At 39.7% G+C, this 18,957-nt stretch overlaps 1 protein-coding gene across 4 annotated transcripts in view; it reads right to left on the reverse strand.

Moving 5' to 3' along the window:
* Positions 1–55: 55 nt before the first annotated feature.
* The window catches only part of MAP4K3 (mitogen-activated protein kinase kinase kinase kinase 3), an 81,295-nt gene continuing 62,393 nt past the window's right edge, over positions 56–18,957 (reverse strand). For 2 of the 4 annotated variants that reach the window (XM_035552893.2, XM_035552890.2), the window contains 10 exons: positions 18,170–18,230; positions 17,971–18,082; positions 15,322–15,380; positions 12,746–12,849; positions 11,728–11,899; positions 9,090–9,158; positions 8,879–8,971; positions 6,946–7,016; positions 3,948–4,003; positions 56–1,468 (listed from right to left, as the gene is read on the reverse strand). In XM_035552893.2, the coding sequence (XP_035408786.1) occupies positions 1,381–1,468; positions 3,948–4,003; positions 6,946–7,016; positions 8,879–8,971; positions 9,090–9,158; positions 11,728–11,899; positions 12,746–12,849; positions 15,322–15,380; positions 17,971–18,082; positions 18,170–18,230 (885 nt within the window). In that variant the 3' untranslated portion in view covers positions 56–1,380. Of the gene's footprint in view, positions 1,469–3,947; positions 4,004–6,945; positions 7,017–8,878; positions 8,972–9,089; positions 9,159–11,727; positions 11,900–12,745; positions 12,850–15,321; positions 15,381–17,970; positions 18,089–18,169; positions 18,231–18,957 lie in introns of all 4 variants that reach the window. The other 2 variants (XM_035552891.2, XM_035552889.2) reach the window with 1 other exon arrangement.

An 18,957-nucleotide genomic window follows, 5' to 3' on the forward strand; every position in this document is an offset into this window, starting at 1 on the left:
TCCATCAACAGATTTTAGTCTTATGTGGAAATTAGTGCAGGTGGTAATCTACTTGTACAACAACATGTTAAAAAAAGTTTATTTTACATTATATACATTAGGGAACATATTTCAAAGCATTACCAATCACAACAATAATGCAGGCCATAAATCACTTTAAATTTAGTTTGGTTTTAGTGTATATTATCACAAAAAAATATAAAGAACATATACAAAAAAGGAGTCAAATGTGTGCATTTTGCTAAAACTTGGCATTTACATACTCCATTGGAAAATAGCAATCAAAAATACTTCTGATCAAAACTAAGTTCCTGTGATGCGTAGTAACCATTGTATTGTTTGAATGAGGTAGTAACTAAATTATTTTGGCCATATGTTAACATCCTAAATTGAAAAAAAAAAGTGTGAAAATGGTTATAAGGCCAAAAAAAGTCAAAAATGACAACATCTTTGAGCCATTTCCACAATGTGGAATGTTGCTGCTTTTCATTGTGATATGAAACTATTTAGTAAGATGAACAGTAATACTAATTTTTATCATTGTATACACTAATAATTCAAACACACCTATTGCAGTGTTACAGGAAGGTACCACTAGTCTGGGATTGACACCCATCCAGAAAGTATTGTTTTCAAGCATAGAGAAGTAATCGTAAAGAGTTTTAATTAAATATAAAAATACAGGTGTTTAACTGGTTTGTTTCACAAAGAAAACTACCCGAGTAAACTTAAGGAAAAAAAAAAAAAAGGGAACTGTGAAGCCCAAGTCATATCCACAAAGTCACAGCTTACCTTTGTGACTAAATACATCACATCTCAATACGTTGTGCAAACATGAACACCAGTGTGTTGCATCAAAATTAAAACAAGATTGTAATCTGATTACAGCCTTGGTTACAATTTCTAAAAGTTAGGATTTATTTGTATTAGTAAATTACATATAATAAAATACAATAGTGTTGTTAAATGAATTATATTTGTTGCTAGCATCCCACTTTATAATAAACACACGACAAGTCTTTAAAATAGTACCCCGATTTCATTTTTGCATCCTCAGTGACTTTTACATCTGTACAGGTAAGACACTTGTACTTAACAGGAGGACTACTATCTACAAAAAGTCAGTGTAGGTCTTCAGCACGAAGTTTCACTGAAAAATACTGCATATGTACAAAGATTACATAACAGTAAATTAAGCACTTCTGTGGTATCTTAATGCTTATGTGTCCATACCACAAACAACTCTCGTCTTTCTCTCATGCCACAATAAATTATAAAGTAACTGAAGTCGGGTTACTGCAGCTTTTGTGCAATTTCAGCCAGCCATGATCGCTGCAGCAGGAGTGCTATCTTGTCATGGTGAGCTGCCGTGCGCTGTTCTCAGTAACTGTTCTCATGCCCTGCCAGGATATATAAATTGCTGTTGGCTGTTGGGTTGTCTGTCGGCCTACTCTCCAGCACCACGACCCTAAAATGAAAGTAGAACAGCAACAAAGTCAAGTTAACCTTCACTTAAAAACAGCCCTGGATAGAACTGCAAATATTCTTTCCCAGCACCAATTTGTCCACCTGATCAGAGATTGTTTCTCTTTCCCTGGAGGGCCTGTAGTCCAAAACCCACTCAAATCTAGCTCAGGTTGCTGAGAGTCTTGACCAGGCAAGGTCTGAACACCTCCACAGATCTCTCAGTCTCTCTGTGCTGCTACTCAGTGTTTTACCACTCTCAGCATGATACTATACCCCCACTTTTATCCGGCTGAAACTTCCTTTGCTGCAACGCATACCTCTCACTTCTTGTCTTTTCAGCAGGGGCTTCTGAGGAAGGTCCTGCTCCATCACTCCCTACTGCTTGGGCTTGTGCTTCCTTGGAGTCTTGCAAAGCTAACCCCTTAAACAGGCTCCACTTCAAGAAGTCCTTAGTCTGCCCCTTGCCATTGGACACAACAGATGACCATGGTCCATTCTTCCGTGAGCAATTTTAGCCTTTCCCTTAGCCCGTGTAAGCTATCTATGGTCCCTAAATCCACAGAAACTTCCTTCCAAGTCCCAGAGACACTAAAAATTGTGAGCTGAGAGAATTCTTCAAGAATGCATCATTATATGCAGAATTTTCTCTTGTACTCGTTTCTTGCCACCCACTTTTGGCCAACATTGGAGACAGGACACAGAGTTAGATGGATCTCTACTACCACTGCAAAGGCCTTAAGGGATATCCTACATCAGACTACTCTCTTCAAAGGAGAGAAGTCAGCAATCCTAAGGCAGTTTCACAAACTATTTGAGATGTTTAATCAGGCAAGAACTGCTAAAACCGCTCAGTGTACCAGGGTGTACTGAATTCTTCTCCACAAACAACCCCCAAAGAGAAGGTAGGCTGTGAGAAATCCATATCCAGCTATTGTGGATTCACCCAAAAAAAGGTTGCTTGCTTCAAAACTAATGCTCTGCCAAATGTGCTCCACAAAGGGAATAACACCTCATGCCACAAGGGATTCCCTGCTCACTGGGAGAAAATAACATGCCAGCTTTCATCACACTGATGCCAGGTTTCTTGGCTTCTCAGAACCCCAGTTCCTACGAACTGCCTAGGAAATGACGTGTTACTGGCAAAGGTTTCACAGCTCAAGCACAAAATGTGACAGACCTGCAACCAAAACGAGGTCTGAAAAATTTGCAATTAGGCTTTATTGCAGTATGAAGTCTTCAAACATTGTCTCAGATTTGGGAGACTATTAGTGCAGGATGAAAATAGACGGAACAGTGCTTGAAGAAAAGGACATTTTTCTCCAAGGCAATGACTTGCAATGTCATGTTCCATTCTGAAGCCAGGCTTGTTTTTAAATTGAGCTGTGCTGTCTCTCAACAACTGAGAAGTGACACAAAGCCGAGCTCCATGCACACCTCGCTGGCACAGGGAGAGTAAAACCCTCAGGTCAGAGATGAGTATTGCTTACAATTACTCATTACCAAAAAGCTACCAGGTATTGCACCCCCAGCCAGCAAAAACTGCCATGAGGTAGGTAGCTGACAAAGCCACAGCACCATTCAGTGCCGCTGACGTTAGAGGTAATTACAGGGCTGCGCATCAAGCTTGGGCAAACAGAACACGAGGAAAGCCTCTGGTTGCTGCGAAGCTTATTGGTAGTTCCACGATGCAACAAGAAAGTGCGTTTCCTGCAAGTGGCATAAGACAGGCAATTCTCCAAAATCAAAATCTGGCTTTGCACTGCACATGAGTATGTTACTGGTGAAACCACCATGTCAGCATGCACTCCCCAGAAGACAGAACATCTGCTGCTTTCATGGCTGTTAATGAAGTACAAAGTTCGACAGCAGGGCAGAGAAAGTTGAGGAAGTCAGTGACACTCCTAAAATAGCAGTGACTGACTGGGCAAGCTTATATCTGATGGGTCAGACAGACACAGCATTTGTGTCCTGCAAAAGAAACACCAAAGAACAGCTACGCTAAAAATTATGAAGAGCTCTTCAAGACCTGGGCTGTCTTGTTGAGAAGACAACGGTTAGAGCTCCTTCCTGAGGGAGAAAGTTAGACATCTAAATTTATTATTTTATTATTTTTTTTTGCATTTTTCTCAAGAGGTAGATACCGATGAGCTACTGCAGCAGAGCATCTGAAAGTAAAGATTTCAACAAGTTAAACAAAAGAATTATGGTGCAAAAAGGAAGACACTCCTGGAGACTGTAACTGCAGCCAAGTACAAGCTTCCTACTGCTGCTGAATACTTCTAGAAGCCCACACTTTCAGAAGATTTTTTTTTTTTTGGAAGAAAGAAGTAAATTTAAAAGACTGAAAGGTGGACATGTACACAAAGGAACGAATAAGATAGCTAGAAAAGGAATCGCAAGAAACAAGCAGAAAGACCTTCCACAAGGTAGGAGGAAAACATTCTTCTATTTTAGCATGCCATGCTCACTTCTCTTCATACCTGTCAGATCCCAGAAGCCTGAATATCCTTGTATTATCAGAAATTTCTTGTGTGATCTAGACAAAAATAAAACAAGTATTTACATGTTAAGTGCACATTTTTATTTTTAATTTTTTTAAAATCAACCTAGAAAAAAGAATTGACTATGACTGATGTTACCCATTTATTGCTCATTTAAGGTAGCTAGAGAGTTCAATGCAACTATCAGTCTTGAATGAGATCTACGTGGTTTTTGGTGGTGGTGGTTTGCTTGTTTTAATTCCTGCCATGTTATGCGAGTTCCTCTGGTAGCAACTGCAATCAACAGGCTCAGCACAGCACCTGAGCTACTACTGGTGCAATTCTCTTTACAGCCATGACTGAAATAGGTACCTGTGAGGGTGTCATTTGTCTCACCCTACAGTAGACATTTGAAATGGGTCAGGTAAGTGACACACGAAATACCTATGCATTTTGTTGAAATTCTGAATCATAATAGCGATGCAGGAAGTTCATCTTCTGAAAACCCGAACAAGGAAACAATTGAACTTGTGGCACTTATGCCCACTGTGTAAAGAAAATATAGTGTTTTGACATTTCAGACTAGTGCAATAGAGCTTTGTACACTGCTGGTGAATTGTATTTGAGATGCATCTTTATGATGATATGAATACCAAAGAAAATAGCACGTTATTAATTAAAGTCAACCAAAGCGCACTGCATACTCCAAAGGATATCAAATCACGCTGTGAAAGGGAAGCAGTGTTTACAAAGATCCCTTTCTACACAGCCACATTTCACGTTTTTGAGGACAGAAGAGATTTTTCTCTCCTTCCCAGGTCCTAGCAGCATTAGCTGACTTTGTGAATTCACTTCTGGCACAGCAAACTCAGAAAAGAATTTTAATTCACATCAGCGAAGTTCCCCACTTTAAGAAAGTTACTTCCTGCTTTTTGAGTGTCTTGTCTCAGAATTCAGACAGTTCCTTGTTGTTTCATTCTTCCCAATCAATCAAATCAAGCCACTGTGGAATGTCACAGCCACGGAACGAAAAGGTGAAGCAACTTTACAAGTAGGTGAAATTATCTTCAATTAGACCGGCTAATATTAGACTAGAGCATCTCCACTAACAATGTCTTCAAAGATAAATGTGCTGCAAAGTTAGGTTGGTCATTTTTATTCTTTTTTTTTTTAATTACCTTAGCACACAGTACAAGAAATTCACACAAAGTAATGAATGTACTAGTACAGCCAGGAGAGATAAAGAGTTGAAAAAGGCTTGAGAGCTTACCCTATGTGTGTTCTACGGAAAAAAATAAGTTTTGGGTGGCTTTCCTTCTGACAACAGCTCAGTTCTGCCGTCTGTTCTTCATTTAGGTGCTGGCTTTGGCTTGACAACAACAAACCAAGATGACAGTGTTCCTTATGGTTTATATAAACAATATAAAGCATCCATTTGTGCTGCAGCACTCTGGGGCACGTCCTCTCACAACTGGATCAGAGCTACTGAGTGCCAATGGGTGGAGTAATACGCTGAGCCTTGCAGAATGCTGCTAGCAGCAGTCTGGAGTTGGAGAAGTGCCTAGCAGCGTCATCTCCTCCTCACGGTCTGTGCTAACAGCAGGGGTGCTGCAGCTCAACATTATGAGTTCTTGGGAAAACGACAATCACGCCTGGTGATCAAACATGCACAAATGCCACAAAAAGCATTTGCAAATTTGGAAATAAAAAAGCAGTCTGACTTCAGTCCCTGGTCCAACTTGCCACAAAGACCAGAACTACTGTCAGCACAGATAAGGTCAGCTGTGGCTTTGTGCAAATAAATGGAGTTGTGTAACAATGTGGAGTATCTAAGTTTGGCATGGTGTGACTCTACGTGTACATTAAAATACAACTAGTCATAATGAGCTCGATCTCTCAGCAAATGTGACACTGATGAAACAGCTGGTTAAGTCTATAAGCAGTCTTTAATACTCAAACTAAAATACTCAGGAAAATCCTGCAAAGCACAGTGTTTTCACTAACACCTGGTTGCACAAAGTTTACAGCAGGAAAAAGGGAGTTGTAAAGGTATTTACAATGGTTTGATCCAATTTTTAGACATTGTTGAAGTGGCTGCAAAAAGGGACTGCACTGAAATTGTAGAAAATAACCGTTACATTAATCTCTTTAGATGGAAAATAATTCTTCTGAAAATGAGCACTAAAAACTTCAAAGGACTCCAAAGCCAAGTAAACATGGAGGAGAGAAAATCCCACCACAAACAATGGGCAACTCATTCAACACTTAAAGCTCAGCACTGGAGCATGCAACTACTGGCAAAGCCCAATTTCTGGTATCCACCTTGAGATGCTAAGGGACTACTGAGGTTGGTCTTCCAAGCAATTTAAGCTGAAGACTAACATAAACCAAGAATTAGGCTTGGATACATTTTATGGCATCACCGCCAGGTCTCTTATTGCTTTCTGCTTTGTACATTAGACTTGACAGTGACTCCTCGTACAGCTCCATATCAGCCGTGGCTTGCAACATTCCAGGTCAGCTCACTTCCCAATTAGAGAAGAGGCACCACTCCATTATTTCTGATCAGTTCATGAAGCTTCCTTTAAAAGATGTGTGGCCCACCTAGCAGAAAAAAATCTTGACCCGTGACAATTTGTTTTGTTTGGCTAGATTCTCCACTGCTCCCCCCTACCTGTGTAACGTGAGCATCTTATCCCACCCAAGTTACAAGGACAGCACCCCCAACTCAGCTACTTTACACGGCATTCCACCAGAGAAGGAATAAAAGGTTCTTGGTTCTCAATAAATATTCCAACATTTAAGGTTTCCTCTTTGGAACAGCAAGTCTAATTAGTTTATAGCTTACGAGACAGACTTGGAATGAGACTTCAGCTTCCAGGTCTCATGTTCGGAAGTTACTGAAATGTTTTAGTCTTTTCAGCCCACAGCTTTATGCACTTATCTTGAGCTTGACTTATATTAGAAACTAGAATTTGAAGCAAAACGCAGTACTCACCTCATTTGATCTAAAACTCCTTCCTTGCATTCCATGTTTCCAGAACGCTAACACACTGTCCTGTAGACAGACTAGTAACAAAGAACACTGGAATCAGTTTTCAGGCATAATGTCAACACTTTCAAGGCCAAAAGCATATGGCTGCAATTTCAAAATTTGTATATACATATTTTATTGTATTATGTTTATGCACACAGACTACTTATTTAAAGAGCAGGGTTTAAAAACATTCTCACTCTACTAGGAAAAGGCCTTTCTGTCTAGTATTTAGCCCTAAAAATGGTCCTCTCATGAAAAAGGAAACACCTTCCCATTCTAATACTTGCTGAAAATATACATCAAATTTTAGCGTAAAAGTTACAGGGATACTGCACTGATATTTTTCAGTCACCGAGCATCTGTTGGTTAATAGGGTCTTTACGCAACAGCTAAGCGGAGCTTTACGGAAACCTCTACTTCCCAGCCCTTCCCGTTGTCACACAAACAGAACCACACGACAGACACCTGCATTCGAACCCTGTGAAAGGAAATGGGCCCATGGCGTTCCTCAAAGACAGAGGCACAAGCATGTAGGTCTCTAGGAACAATCTATTTCTACCTGCATCCAGCACCCTGCCTCTGTCAATCAGGGCAGGATGCAGGAACTAGAGCAGAGCTCTTTGGAGACACTTGTTGGGCCAGAACAGGACAGCAGCAGCTCACTTGTAATGAGCAGAGGCAGGGCTACAGCACGTGCACAGGTACTACCCACAGTGAGCAGCTTCAAGTCCATTTACTCCTTCCTTTCCCCCATTCCTAACCAACACGAGCCATAAAAAAACGTTTTCCATGACAGTGTTTTTTGTCCTTTCCTCTGAGTTTGTGTTTGAACTACCTGAAACTTTTAAGCTTCTCCTCAGAAAGAAATCCCTCCACCTCCCTACTATTTTTGTTCTCACTGTTCTTCCTCTTCTGGTGCTACCCTCCACCTGCGCACACATCTGTCCTTGTCCCTCTCTTTCCACCAGGGCTCCAAACTATGTCTTCCACACAACTCCTCCCCCTGATCACCTAACCTTGGGTCCCTCCTCTCATCCACTCCACAGACTGGAACTAAAACTGCCTTTGCCTTCCCAACAATCTAACCCTCCATCCACTCCCACCTCTGCAGAGCTTCCCCGTTCAAACTCAGCCTTCTCCTGCCCTGGTGCCCTCATCTCTTCCCTACCCTAATCCCTCAAAACTCTTTACAATCACTGGGAGATTTGCTAGGGCAGGGTGAGGATTTTCTCCCTCTCCATTCAGTAAGCTTACGCATCCTGTAAATGCTTCTGAGACCATGAAAACTCGCATGCAATGCAGTTTCCAGCCTTTTGGTTTGAGGCTTCAACACGGAAAGGGCTGCCCTCTTGTTTGCTTCTCTGTTTGTGAGAGTTAACTTCCTCAAGAGTTACACAAGTTCAAGGTTTCAAAAGCATGTGATGTAATTCAGGTATGTAACCCCCTGAAAACTATCAAAATGGATGTATTCTGTCTTCCACAAACCTAATTCAGATTCTTTACAAGAATACATAAACAATGCCAGTTGTTAAGTGTGACGTACATAAATTTTTTGTTTGAGCTGCTTTATAAAAATGGACTGCATGAACACACATGCAGAATGAGTTGGCCACGTGTGAGTCACAGAGTTTAAGCAGGCTGCGTTAAGGTTTTCCATGCTGAAGGTCTCCATCATATTGCCAGACCATTTAGTCTCATCGGGGAAGACTCCAGAGTTATTGCTCCCAGAGAAGCATGTTATGCAGCATGCTCAGCCTTCTACTAAGCCTTCGAGCTCAAAGTGAGCATGTGATGTTTCGCATACCAAAAGACTTGACAGTTATCAAGTAATTCTGTGTTGTAATAGTAAATAATCTAATCAAATATTCAATACTAATAACAAAAAACAACTTACCTATTGATTCAATTTGAAAGTCAAATGTGAGCTCTGATGACAGCTTGCGGCTGGATTTTAACCTGCCTTGCAAATTCACTATTTTTATGCAGCCTAGACAACAAATAGAATACATCAACCAACAATTAATCTTCAATATATGACCTAATTTGAAGACATATAGTATGCATGTGCATGCATATGTATATATTTAGTTGATACTGAAACTTACAATCCAAACACACCAAAATGGTATCTCTCTCCAGCTGTGTTACATGTACAACACTTGTCTCTGTAGTGTCTGTAAAAAAATGACAGTGTTAGTTTGTAACCTAAATTACCATGAATTTGAAACTGAAGTTCCAGAGGTTGAGACAATTTAATGGGTTAGTGTGTTTTTATCTACTTAAAATAATCATCTTACCAGTGACATTTCTCTTCTGTTAGAAAGGCATGTCCACTGATCCAACTTGTTGACTGTGATGAGAAAACTGAAGCTGTAATATTAAAGTATGGACTTAATCCAGCCTTTTCTGAGCCAAGTCACAAAAGCAAACTCATGTACATTGTTGTTCTTTTGTTCTCCATTCGTCTCATTTAATATTGCTGTTGCAAAAAAAACGCATACATCTGAGTCTGTTCACACTAAATCTGAATGCTGTTTCAGTCCATTTTTCTTCTGCTGTTATTTCTAAATCTTGCTAGGAACCTTTATAATTAGAACTTAATTCTTGCTGCTCTTTTTAGACTTTCCACCCGCAGATATGAGAAACTGTGGGACAATTTCCTTCTCCAAACTTTCAAAGGAAAGGTTACCTTCCTTTCTTCTGGGTTACAACTGCAGCAATCTTCATCACAGCAAACAGGGGGATCTGACCCGCAAGCGATCAGTGGACATGTCAACTCAAAAGAGAAGTGTAGTTTGGTCCATTTGTTTGCTAACTTTAGAATTACACAAAAAGCAGCTTTTACTAACTCAGCATTGCTGCCAGTGATTCTGTAGGCATTCTTTCATACAAAAAATAGAAACTCAATAAATCTGTTAGAGTTGAGAAATTAGAGCATGCTACCTAAAATACATAATAAATTCCATGGTGCTGTTGAGAAGTAAAAAACTCAAGGATGATGGCAGAAGTGTGCTCCTTGAGACGGCCTCTCCATCTCTCTTTTGCTGTTTGGTGTCTTGGAAGGTATACATTAACGACCTTAACCAATTTCGAATGCGTGATCTTAACCAACGGTGGATATAGCCATGATGAAAGCATGCAACAAAGACTGGAGGATATACACCTGTGCAAACACATCATGTGATGTGGAAACATGCACTTCGCTGGCTGAAGCTAACAGGAGAGGGATGGGAAGGGAAGAAAGCAAGCCCCTGCAGTAAGTCTCCGACAGCTAATTGTCTGAAAAAGACTTTTTTTTGAAAGAATTCACAAATAAATGCCAAATGTCAAACAAAAAAAAATATTTGTGACCATGTGGTAAACACTTTCCTCATTAAACAAATATCTTTCTGATTGCATTATCGCCTTCCTGCCAGCAGAGGACAGGAAAAAACCAATACAACGTGAGGGTTTAAATTAATGTTAAATAAATTGAAAAAAACACAGACACAATAAGGGAAGACACAACCGACTCAAGGAAGTTTAAGAAGTATTTCTGGAAAGCACAATGCAGTGTTAAATTACCAACATTTTAAAAAAAAAGGAATTGGGAAGGGATTACTATTCTTGTATTTACATAGTGATGCAGACAATATTGAAAGAAGAATGACAACAAGATGTTATGGTTCAAAGAATTTCCCTTCAGCATGCTATTTTTATTGACTCTGCTGGAGTCACAGTCACATAAATATATACGAGCTTGAAAATAAAATGCACCAACTCTGACATAGTAAGTGCATTAACTGGCCATCCACTGATCACTTTGGTTTTGTACCAATTCTTTAAGCTGTGTCACTCTGACATATCCTTTTCAGCAGCAAAAAAGTCAGCAGGCATCTTTCCAATGGAAACTACTACTTACTGAATTCCACAGTATCCAATTAGCCAGACTGATACACACATATATGCCAGCACAGGGCAACATATAAATTCACCGTGGATCAACAAGGACTCTATGGCTGGTAATAACTAAGTTATTTACTGCTTCTAAACCTGCAAGCCATAACTCGGGTTGGCTCACTACTGTACATATGTTTTGAGAGATCCTTGCAACTCTAGAAAAATAATTCTTAGCACATTTCCTTTGCAAGAGTTTCTACTGTTACACCGAAGGTGGCCTCCTTACTTTTACAGCACACAGACCAGTGACGGACAGGTGCTTGGCTCTCTTCTACCAGTGGTTCTAGTTCTTTTCTCATTCCATAAACATCAAAACAGAAAAATGCCCCCTCACAAAAGGAGGCTGACAACACCATTTCTGACCCTACTAGCTTATTGCAGGAGAGCCAAACCACACCTACAGTGATTTTGAAAGAAATAGCTCAGAGAGTAATTCTATTAAAATCTATTAAATAAACAAAAGTCGTAGTGCCAGTGTAAAGCACAGAACAGCACAGTGGCTAAAAGTCAATTACAGGCTTATTTATGGAAATGCAAGAAACCACAACTCCAACCTTGAGACTGAGTGTAACAAAAGTCCAATTGGTTCAACAGTAGAAACATTAAAAAAAACAACAAAAACAAGGGTGCATATACAAGCAGGTACAACCAGATACCCCTTTAAACAAAAAAGGCTTATCATGATCACTTCGTTTTAATGATTTAACCATTAGTTTTGTCAAAGGAAACTACCTTTCTAGTACTTCAACTCTAATAGACAAGCAAGGAACACTTCTCAATGCAATCACAACAGCATGCACAAACCTGTTTCTGTAAACCATGAAGAGGTAGAATTTGGGTTGACAGTCTCAAACTTCACCACCTGATTGAAGTCTCTTCCTCTACTGACACCGACACAAACTAAAGGGAATTCCTGCTCTGGGACTACCAGCATTTCAAACAATCTCAGTGGACAAGGTACAGGAAAATCTATGTGCTAGATTAAGAAACAAAAAATATATATTAGAAGGGAAACAAGTTTAGTTCAAGTTGCTATTAGCTATTTAAACCATATAGTAAGTTTTATTTTGTATATTTTATAAGACTTAGTTTACTTCTTCGGATAACAGTATTAGACAGATACAGAAAGCCCAAGTTAAGAAGATTAGAAAGTCTTCATGCTGATTTGGTTAAAATAGATGGGATGCCTTTCATCATGTGTGCTCTGTGCTGCTGCTTACAGAGGACAAGAGTGCTATACCCAGGATTGTCCCCCTTAGATATGGAGGCTCTAAGCCATTGCTTCCTAGGCTTATCAAGTCATAGCAGCTGCCTGTCTTATAAAGGAGTGCACCTTGGTTCCATTTCTTCTGATGGTGTCAAAGGGGGAGAAAACAAACATTTCTGGGCACCTACAGCATCTCAAAGCACAGAACATTTGGCTACCTTCTCTCTGGTATGGAAGCAAGCCCACTTCTAACCCCTGTTCTCTCTCCATTTGGCCTTGCCTCAGCCTGCAAGCGAGAGTTTTCTATTGTGCAACTAAAAGGCAATGCTCATGCAAGGAGGGCTTTGTTCTTCAACTGAAGTGCACCACAAAAGAAAAAACAACATTCCTATATACATTTTGAGTCAGTAAATGGATATTGAAAATAGCTTTTCAAATATCTGCAATGTAATTTAACAGAAATCGTGAGAAAAGTCAATGCATGGTAATAACTAAGTTATTTACTTACGTAATGTTATTAAATAACACAGGTAATAGCCTATACTTATTCATAACAAATCACTACAAGACAAATAGAAATGAACATCGGCGTATTTGATCTTATTGCAGTATTACCTTGATTAACATGAATTTTTGCATTGGTTCAACCCATTCTAACAAAACAATGCTAGACTGTAGTGCTCCACAAAGGTACTTGTGACCTGTGTAGGGATTCCTCACTGCCACAAAAAGGAGAGGTAAGGTACATTAGTATACTAAGCAAATATAAATCATAAACAATTTTCAACTAAATAAGTTCATACATTTCTGGAAAATATCCCTCCCATCCCTACCCTAATCTTTCATGAAGGGAAGCTGCTGAGAAGTCAACATCCATACTTTGAAAATGGTGGCAGTGAGCATGCTGGAGTGGGGGCTGCCTTTCCGTTGGGCATGAACAGCAAGAAGCTGGTGCCAAATAAGCCATAATAAACAACTCTCACAAGAGAGCTGCTGCATGTTTCACCGCTTCAGCTCGAAATAAAGTTGATTTTTGTTTTTTGAAACAGTAGATGGGATTTAATACTTTAGACAATTAACTTAAAAAAGGGGGGGCACAAACATTTGAGGTATCATGCTCTAGCACGGTGGTTTGCTTAAACTCTCTCCAAATTATCATGAGAAGCTATTAAGGAATAGCTTTTTCTCTGAAGCATGGACAATTACCCAGAAGGAACCGAACAGCCACTGTCACTTGAGAACTGCTCAGCTGCCTTTCAAGCACCATAATGCTAAGTCTGAAATCCATGTACTGCATTTCTGATTAGCACTTCTTGACCAGCATGAAATACAGTTTTAAAGTGACATCAGTTTCCATTCAACTGCTCCTTTTCCATTCTTTATCAGAGATCAATTTAGAATTGTAGAGAGGACAATAAAGTTGCAAAAATTAAGCACCGTGAAATCTGGAATTCTACAACTTTAATTCTACAGTAATGACAAAATTTCACTCCCTAATGGATATGCTGGCACTGCTTAAGAACAACAAGCGTTACTTTGCACCTTGTACAATTACATCTAAAGACCAGATGTTAACTTGTAAACTAACCATCAGCCAGCCACCAGGCAATTAACAACAGAGTTCAAATAACAAGCATCTAATGCAGCACTATCTACATAGATGAAAAATGCTCATGCTACTCCACCGCCAAGAAAATCCACTCACAATCCACTGGCATCTGAAACACAAAAGCTCAATGTCGTTAACCCAAGTTCTCCTCCACCATCAAGTCAAGCCAACTGCAAAAGGCAGCAAACAACACTTGGCATGACCCTCAGTAACGCTGAACTCAGCAGCAGAAACCACAAAACAGGCAATTAGCAACACCTGTAAGCTGGAGAGACAAGACCAGAACTTCTGGTCTTTTTCTGCCTCCTATGGCACTGCTGCTTTCCCCAGGCCAAAGGGATCCTTATGCTGCCAGCAAGAATAAAGACTCAGGCTGCACGTAGTAAGCAAGGCAGTAGGTGGGGTCCTGCCTTTTGCAGCTGCCCCTGTTACAACCACAAATTCCCAGTGCCCATCATGCAAGAAGCGCTCCAGGCTTATTAGGTTAAGCTGTCCCTGAGCACCACGATGAACTCGCCCTCATCGTGCCAACTCCCACAGCACTCTTGTTAAATTCTGTGCCTGGTAGTGTAGAAACCGTAAGAATACAGAGGAGCATACCCCCATGTCCCTCATTTAACAAAGAGTTATCTTAAAACAAAGGGGCTCTGAAATGAACTTTAGTGTCAGAAAGCCAGCGCTTGTACCTGCTCTGATCCCTGCCTCTCCACATCCCCCAGATAACATCCATACCACAGAGAAGTGAGAGACTGGAAGCTTTCCTTTCAGCATCTATTAACATTCACAGCTTGACTAGACGCCTCAATTAAGGCAAGGCCTGAACGTACACAGTACATATCATTAACACCCTACCACACCCTGAAGGATTTGTATCCCAGAAAGAGACAAGTTTTAACAGGTGAGCTGGGCAAAGAAGCGATAACAAACATAGGATGTTTTAGCAATCCTGGGGAGATTTTCATCAGGATAAGCAACAGATGCTCACCCACCACTGAAAATCTCCTGTATAACTCCTCATACCAAAGACTGGATTATGGAACACCAGATGAAACATTCCCAGGGATAAGAATTTAAGAGATCATCCACAGCTACCTTTCCTCCCTTTAAAACATTCTTAACACACCACAGCTTTAATTCTTCAGTAGTTGGCACTTTGAAGACACTATGAAGTCTTCAGGGACTGTCCCCAAAGAACTGAAAACACTATTTGCTTTTATCATCCAATATAAATCATTGGATCTTCCACTAGTAAGTCAGGTTACTTAACCTGACGGTAACATCTTTAAGTCACTTCATCCATGGAGATTAGGTTCTTCCTGAGGGCTGGCTTAAATTTGACATGCATTTTGCCTCTCTGCATTTTCTTGAGAAATATCTTTATCTTCAAAAACACAGAGAAAAATGGGCAAGTTTTCATTGCCTAAATGCAAGGATTAACACGATGAGGTCACTGTCTGCAGATGCATAGTTTCATAATTACAGAAAAGCCTCTTCTCCCTTGACCTCCAAAAACCGACACAGAAATCTTAATACTGCCACCATTTGTACTGCTTATTGGCATTAACTGCAGATCTTTACTTACCAACACAACACTTCTGACACCATTTGGTGTCGGGAATTTTTGTAGACACCGCAAACTTCCTACAAGATAAACACAGAATTATCAATCAACTAAAGCAACTGAATATATTTGCTTTTCAGAATGTTGTTGCTGTGAAAATTGTACTTGTCCCCCAGGAAAGTTACACATTTATTTCTTCTCAAAACAAAATGCCTAGAACACACAGTGCGATCCCTCCACGAAGCACTGAGATGCTGCTCAGTTATTCAGCATTATGAATGCAGTTAGAAGTCAACCTATAACTTGTTGCATCTTGTGCTGGATGCTAATACAGGTAACAAAATCCATTCTTGTCCCGAGGACATTACAGTTCAAGACAAGACATGGGGACTTGGAATGTGGAAAACTATGTTGTGCTGGATAGCTTGCTGGACTACTGTCCTTGCAAACTCGCACCTTAAGATTTTTATGAAAGCTTTTCATAGGCAACACAGCATAAGTTTCAAGAGCAGGTCTGAAGGAGGACAGGAAGACAGCTTTGCAAGATCTCTCGTGCAGGGGACACTCCCTGAGAAACGACAAAAACAATCGCTTGAAAAATTATCAGATAAGCTGGGGAGATGGTGTTATTTGCTGTAAGTGGAAATCAATGCTTCTGAACAGACTAGAAGACTACAGATTGTATGGAGATTGCTCACAGTAGTAGCCTAGATGGTAAAAATAACTAATTTGACTGATGCTGCAGAAAAGATGGGAATAAGCGAAGTGATAGGTAGATGCTGTGGTCAAAGCTATGAACTAGGAAAATACTTGCATAGCATTTCAAATGAAGCTGTCCAGAAATGACTGGTAATGCAGTAGGACTGAGCAGTGTAAAAACACTATTAGCCACAGATTTTGGCTGGAGAAGTCATGAAAATCTTGAAAGGACCAACTCAAGGACATGCAAAGGAAAGAAGCTGAACAGGAGACTTACAGCAGACTTATTTTCTACTTCTGAATACTTGTCTACCAAATATCATACATTGAGCTTAGACCATTAGGCAGACAACCATACTGAACCTCGCATAATGACTTGGAATTTTACTTTGCTTCACATTTTCTCTACAGAAAACTTTGCTTTTACTTTATCTACATTATTCATGTTGTATTCACCACAGTGTTATCTAGGAACTTGCTGCGGAATATACTTTGTGGTCTGATAGGGGAAAAAAAATTACGCTTTTCTACATACTTCAAATATAATTCTGGTAGTCTGCCTGGCTAATGTTACTACCCTGACGCCTTACAGCCAAAGGATAAAGCAGCAAAATGGATTATCTAAATTAATCTGTCCTGCCTTTGAACGACTAGCTTGGCACTCGCACATTCAGGTTGTGCTGCATTTTTCTTGGGATGTGACAGGACTGAACAGGAAATTTTCTGAGCCTTCTGGAACTTAACTGAGGAGTCATTCCAGGCTGAACATAGTCTGATTTTTTTCCGCACATAATCGTTGTAATAATTATGATCATCAGTCCACTGCTGATAAAATCCTCAAGCCAAAGCCACCCCGACGAAGTTAGTTTGGAAGAGAAAGGAGAAGAACCATGGTGCAGGCACACAGAAGACAACATTTCAAAGTACAAATTATCTCCTAGGTAATATGAATTTAGCCTCTAGGAAGAGCACAATTCTTAGATAAGTGTTGCACCTATATGTTTGTAGACGACTGAACGAGAAGCCTTTCCTGAATCTGAGAATTAAATGTTAATAGGCTGTCAGCAGAACCAAAGGTAGTCGAGAATCAGGTCTATAACACAATTCGCTAATAAAAAAGCCTATTACTTGAGAAGATGATTAACTATGCCCTCTGAGAACCAGAAGTTTATCTGCAAACTAGATTAACGTTATTATCTCTTCCTCTTGAATTTGAATGGGCTCCTAAGGCTTGTTTGGTAGACACTGTACTCAGTCTCTGGGATTTTGCATGCTCTTGGTGGTAAATAAAGTTGGAGGGACTGCATGTACAATTACTGAAGGCATCTGGGGACACAAATTTCCTTGTAATACCTTCCACCCTCACCTGCAAATGACTTGCCAATGATGAGTGTCAAATCTGTGTTCTACTTCTGTTTTTCCCAGCTTTCAAAATAACCCATCAGCCCATTCCTTTTGCAGTAAGGGTCGCCTTAATCATCTTGCCCCCCTCCTTTTTTTTTTTTTTTTTTTAAACACAGTAAGGTGGGGAAATGCATTTAAGTGCAACTATTTTTTTTTTAATAGAATGGAAACAGAGTGCCCAGAGCTCAAGCAAGTAACTAACATAAGATCACCATTTCTACCTGACTGAAATATCGCAGGTACAATACTAATCTGAGATTCTGTTTCACAGGGACAATCATGACTTCCCATGCTAGACTACACTTGACAAGACCCATACCCAGAAGCAAGAGGCTTCCAGACAAGAAGGTAAAATGTACTGAAACTCAGTTCTCTGTTAAGAGTATAGTCACATCTTGATTCACGTAAACTTAGAAGTCTATACTCTAACACCCATATGAGTTACTTATGGAAATGTGTGAACATGTGAACAGAGTTCCAAATTATTTGGGATTCCCAGACTTTCACAGGCATACCTGAACTCTTAGAATTAAGATATTCTGATATTATCTGATGATGCATACTTACCTGGGAAGTATTCGGTCAGGGAGTTTATGTGCTGGAATAGCAACAGGTAACTTTTGCATTTGCCTTGCATAATCAAAGAGTCCTGGCAGATTATGGGAATATAGCTGAGAAGCTTTACCTGGAAATTAGAAAAAAACACTTCAAATACGAAAACAAATGTATACAAATATTACCACTCACAGGTGGCAGAGCAACTTACCAGATACTGATAACAAACAATTGTTCATGACATATAACCACGTACACCTTCGAGGAAATAGCTGATAGGGAAGAAAAAAACATACATTCAGTTCAGTGGACATAAAATATGAGCACATTAACTTGATCAATTAAAGTCTGCATAGACGACAGGACAAAACTAATATTGACTTGCTTTTTGTAGCAGAAATTAGCTTAAGCCAAATAATATTTACCTGGATTCCAGAGTTAATTCAGAGTAAATCTTAGGCACACACACTATATTTAACATACACATTAACATTTAGACAATTGGAACATTTTATATTCAGGTCTTCAAGTATACTATAATTAGCCCACAGTGTCATTATAAAGATCAATTCATCCTTTTTCAAAAATTTTAATAAGCACCAGCCTTTCTCCTTCAAAGGAGAAGCACTTAACAACATAAGTTTCAGTAAACAAAGCATGGTCAATGAACTAAAGCCATCAGTATTCCAAATGTCTTGAAACAATTAGAACTGGCACTTGAAGCGACTCTCCATCTGCATATGGTTACACGTTTCACTGAAGTGATCAAGGAATGCAACAAATGGTCAAGGCAGAATTGTTATTTGTCATATCAATGACAATGAATTTCTATCAATTAACAGAAAGAAGGGTCTGAAACTATCAAGACATCTTTTAAGAAAAAATTAAAAAGTTTTTTTTTTTCTTTTTTTCCTTCCTCTCACAGAGCTTCTGGAGCTTGTTGCCACAAGTGGTCATGGAAAGGGACAGTATCAACAGTGTAAATGAGGGATTAGACAT

Source organism: Cygnus atratus, chromosome 3, assembly GCF_013377495.2.
Source record: "Cygnus atratus isolate AKBS03 ecotype Queensland, Australia chromosome 3, CAtr_DNAZoo_HiC_assembly, whole genome shotgun sequence".
Taxonomy (NCBI): domain Eukaryota; kingdom Metazoa; phylum Chordata; class Aves; order Anseriformes; family Anatidae; genus Cygnus; species Cygnus atratus.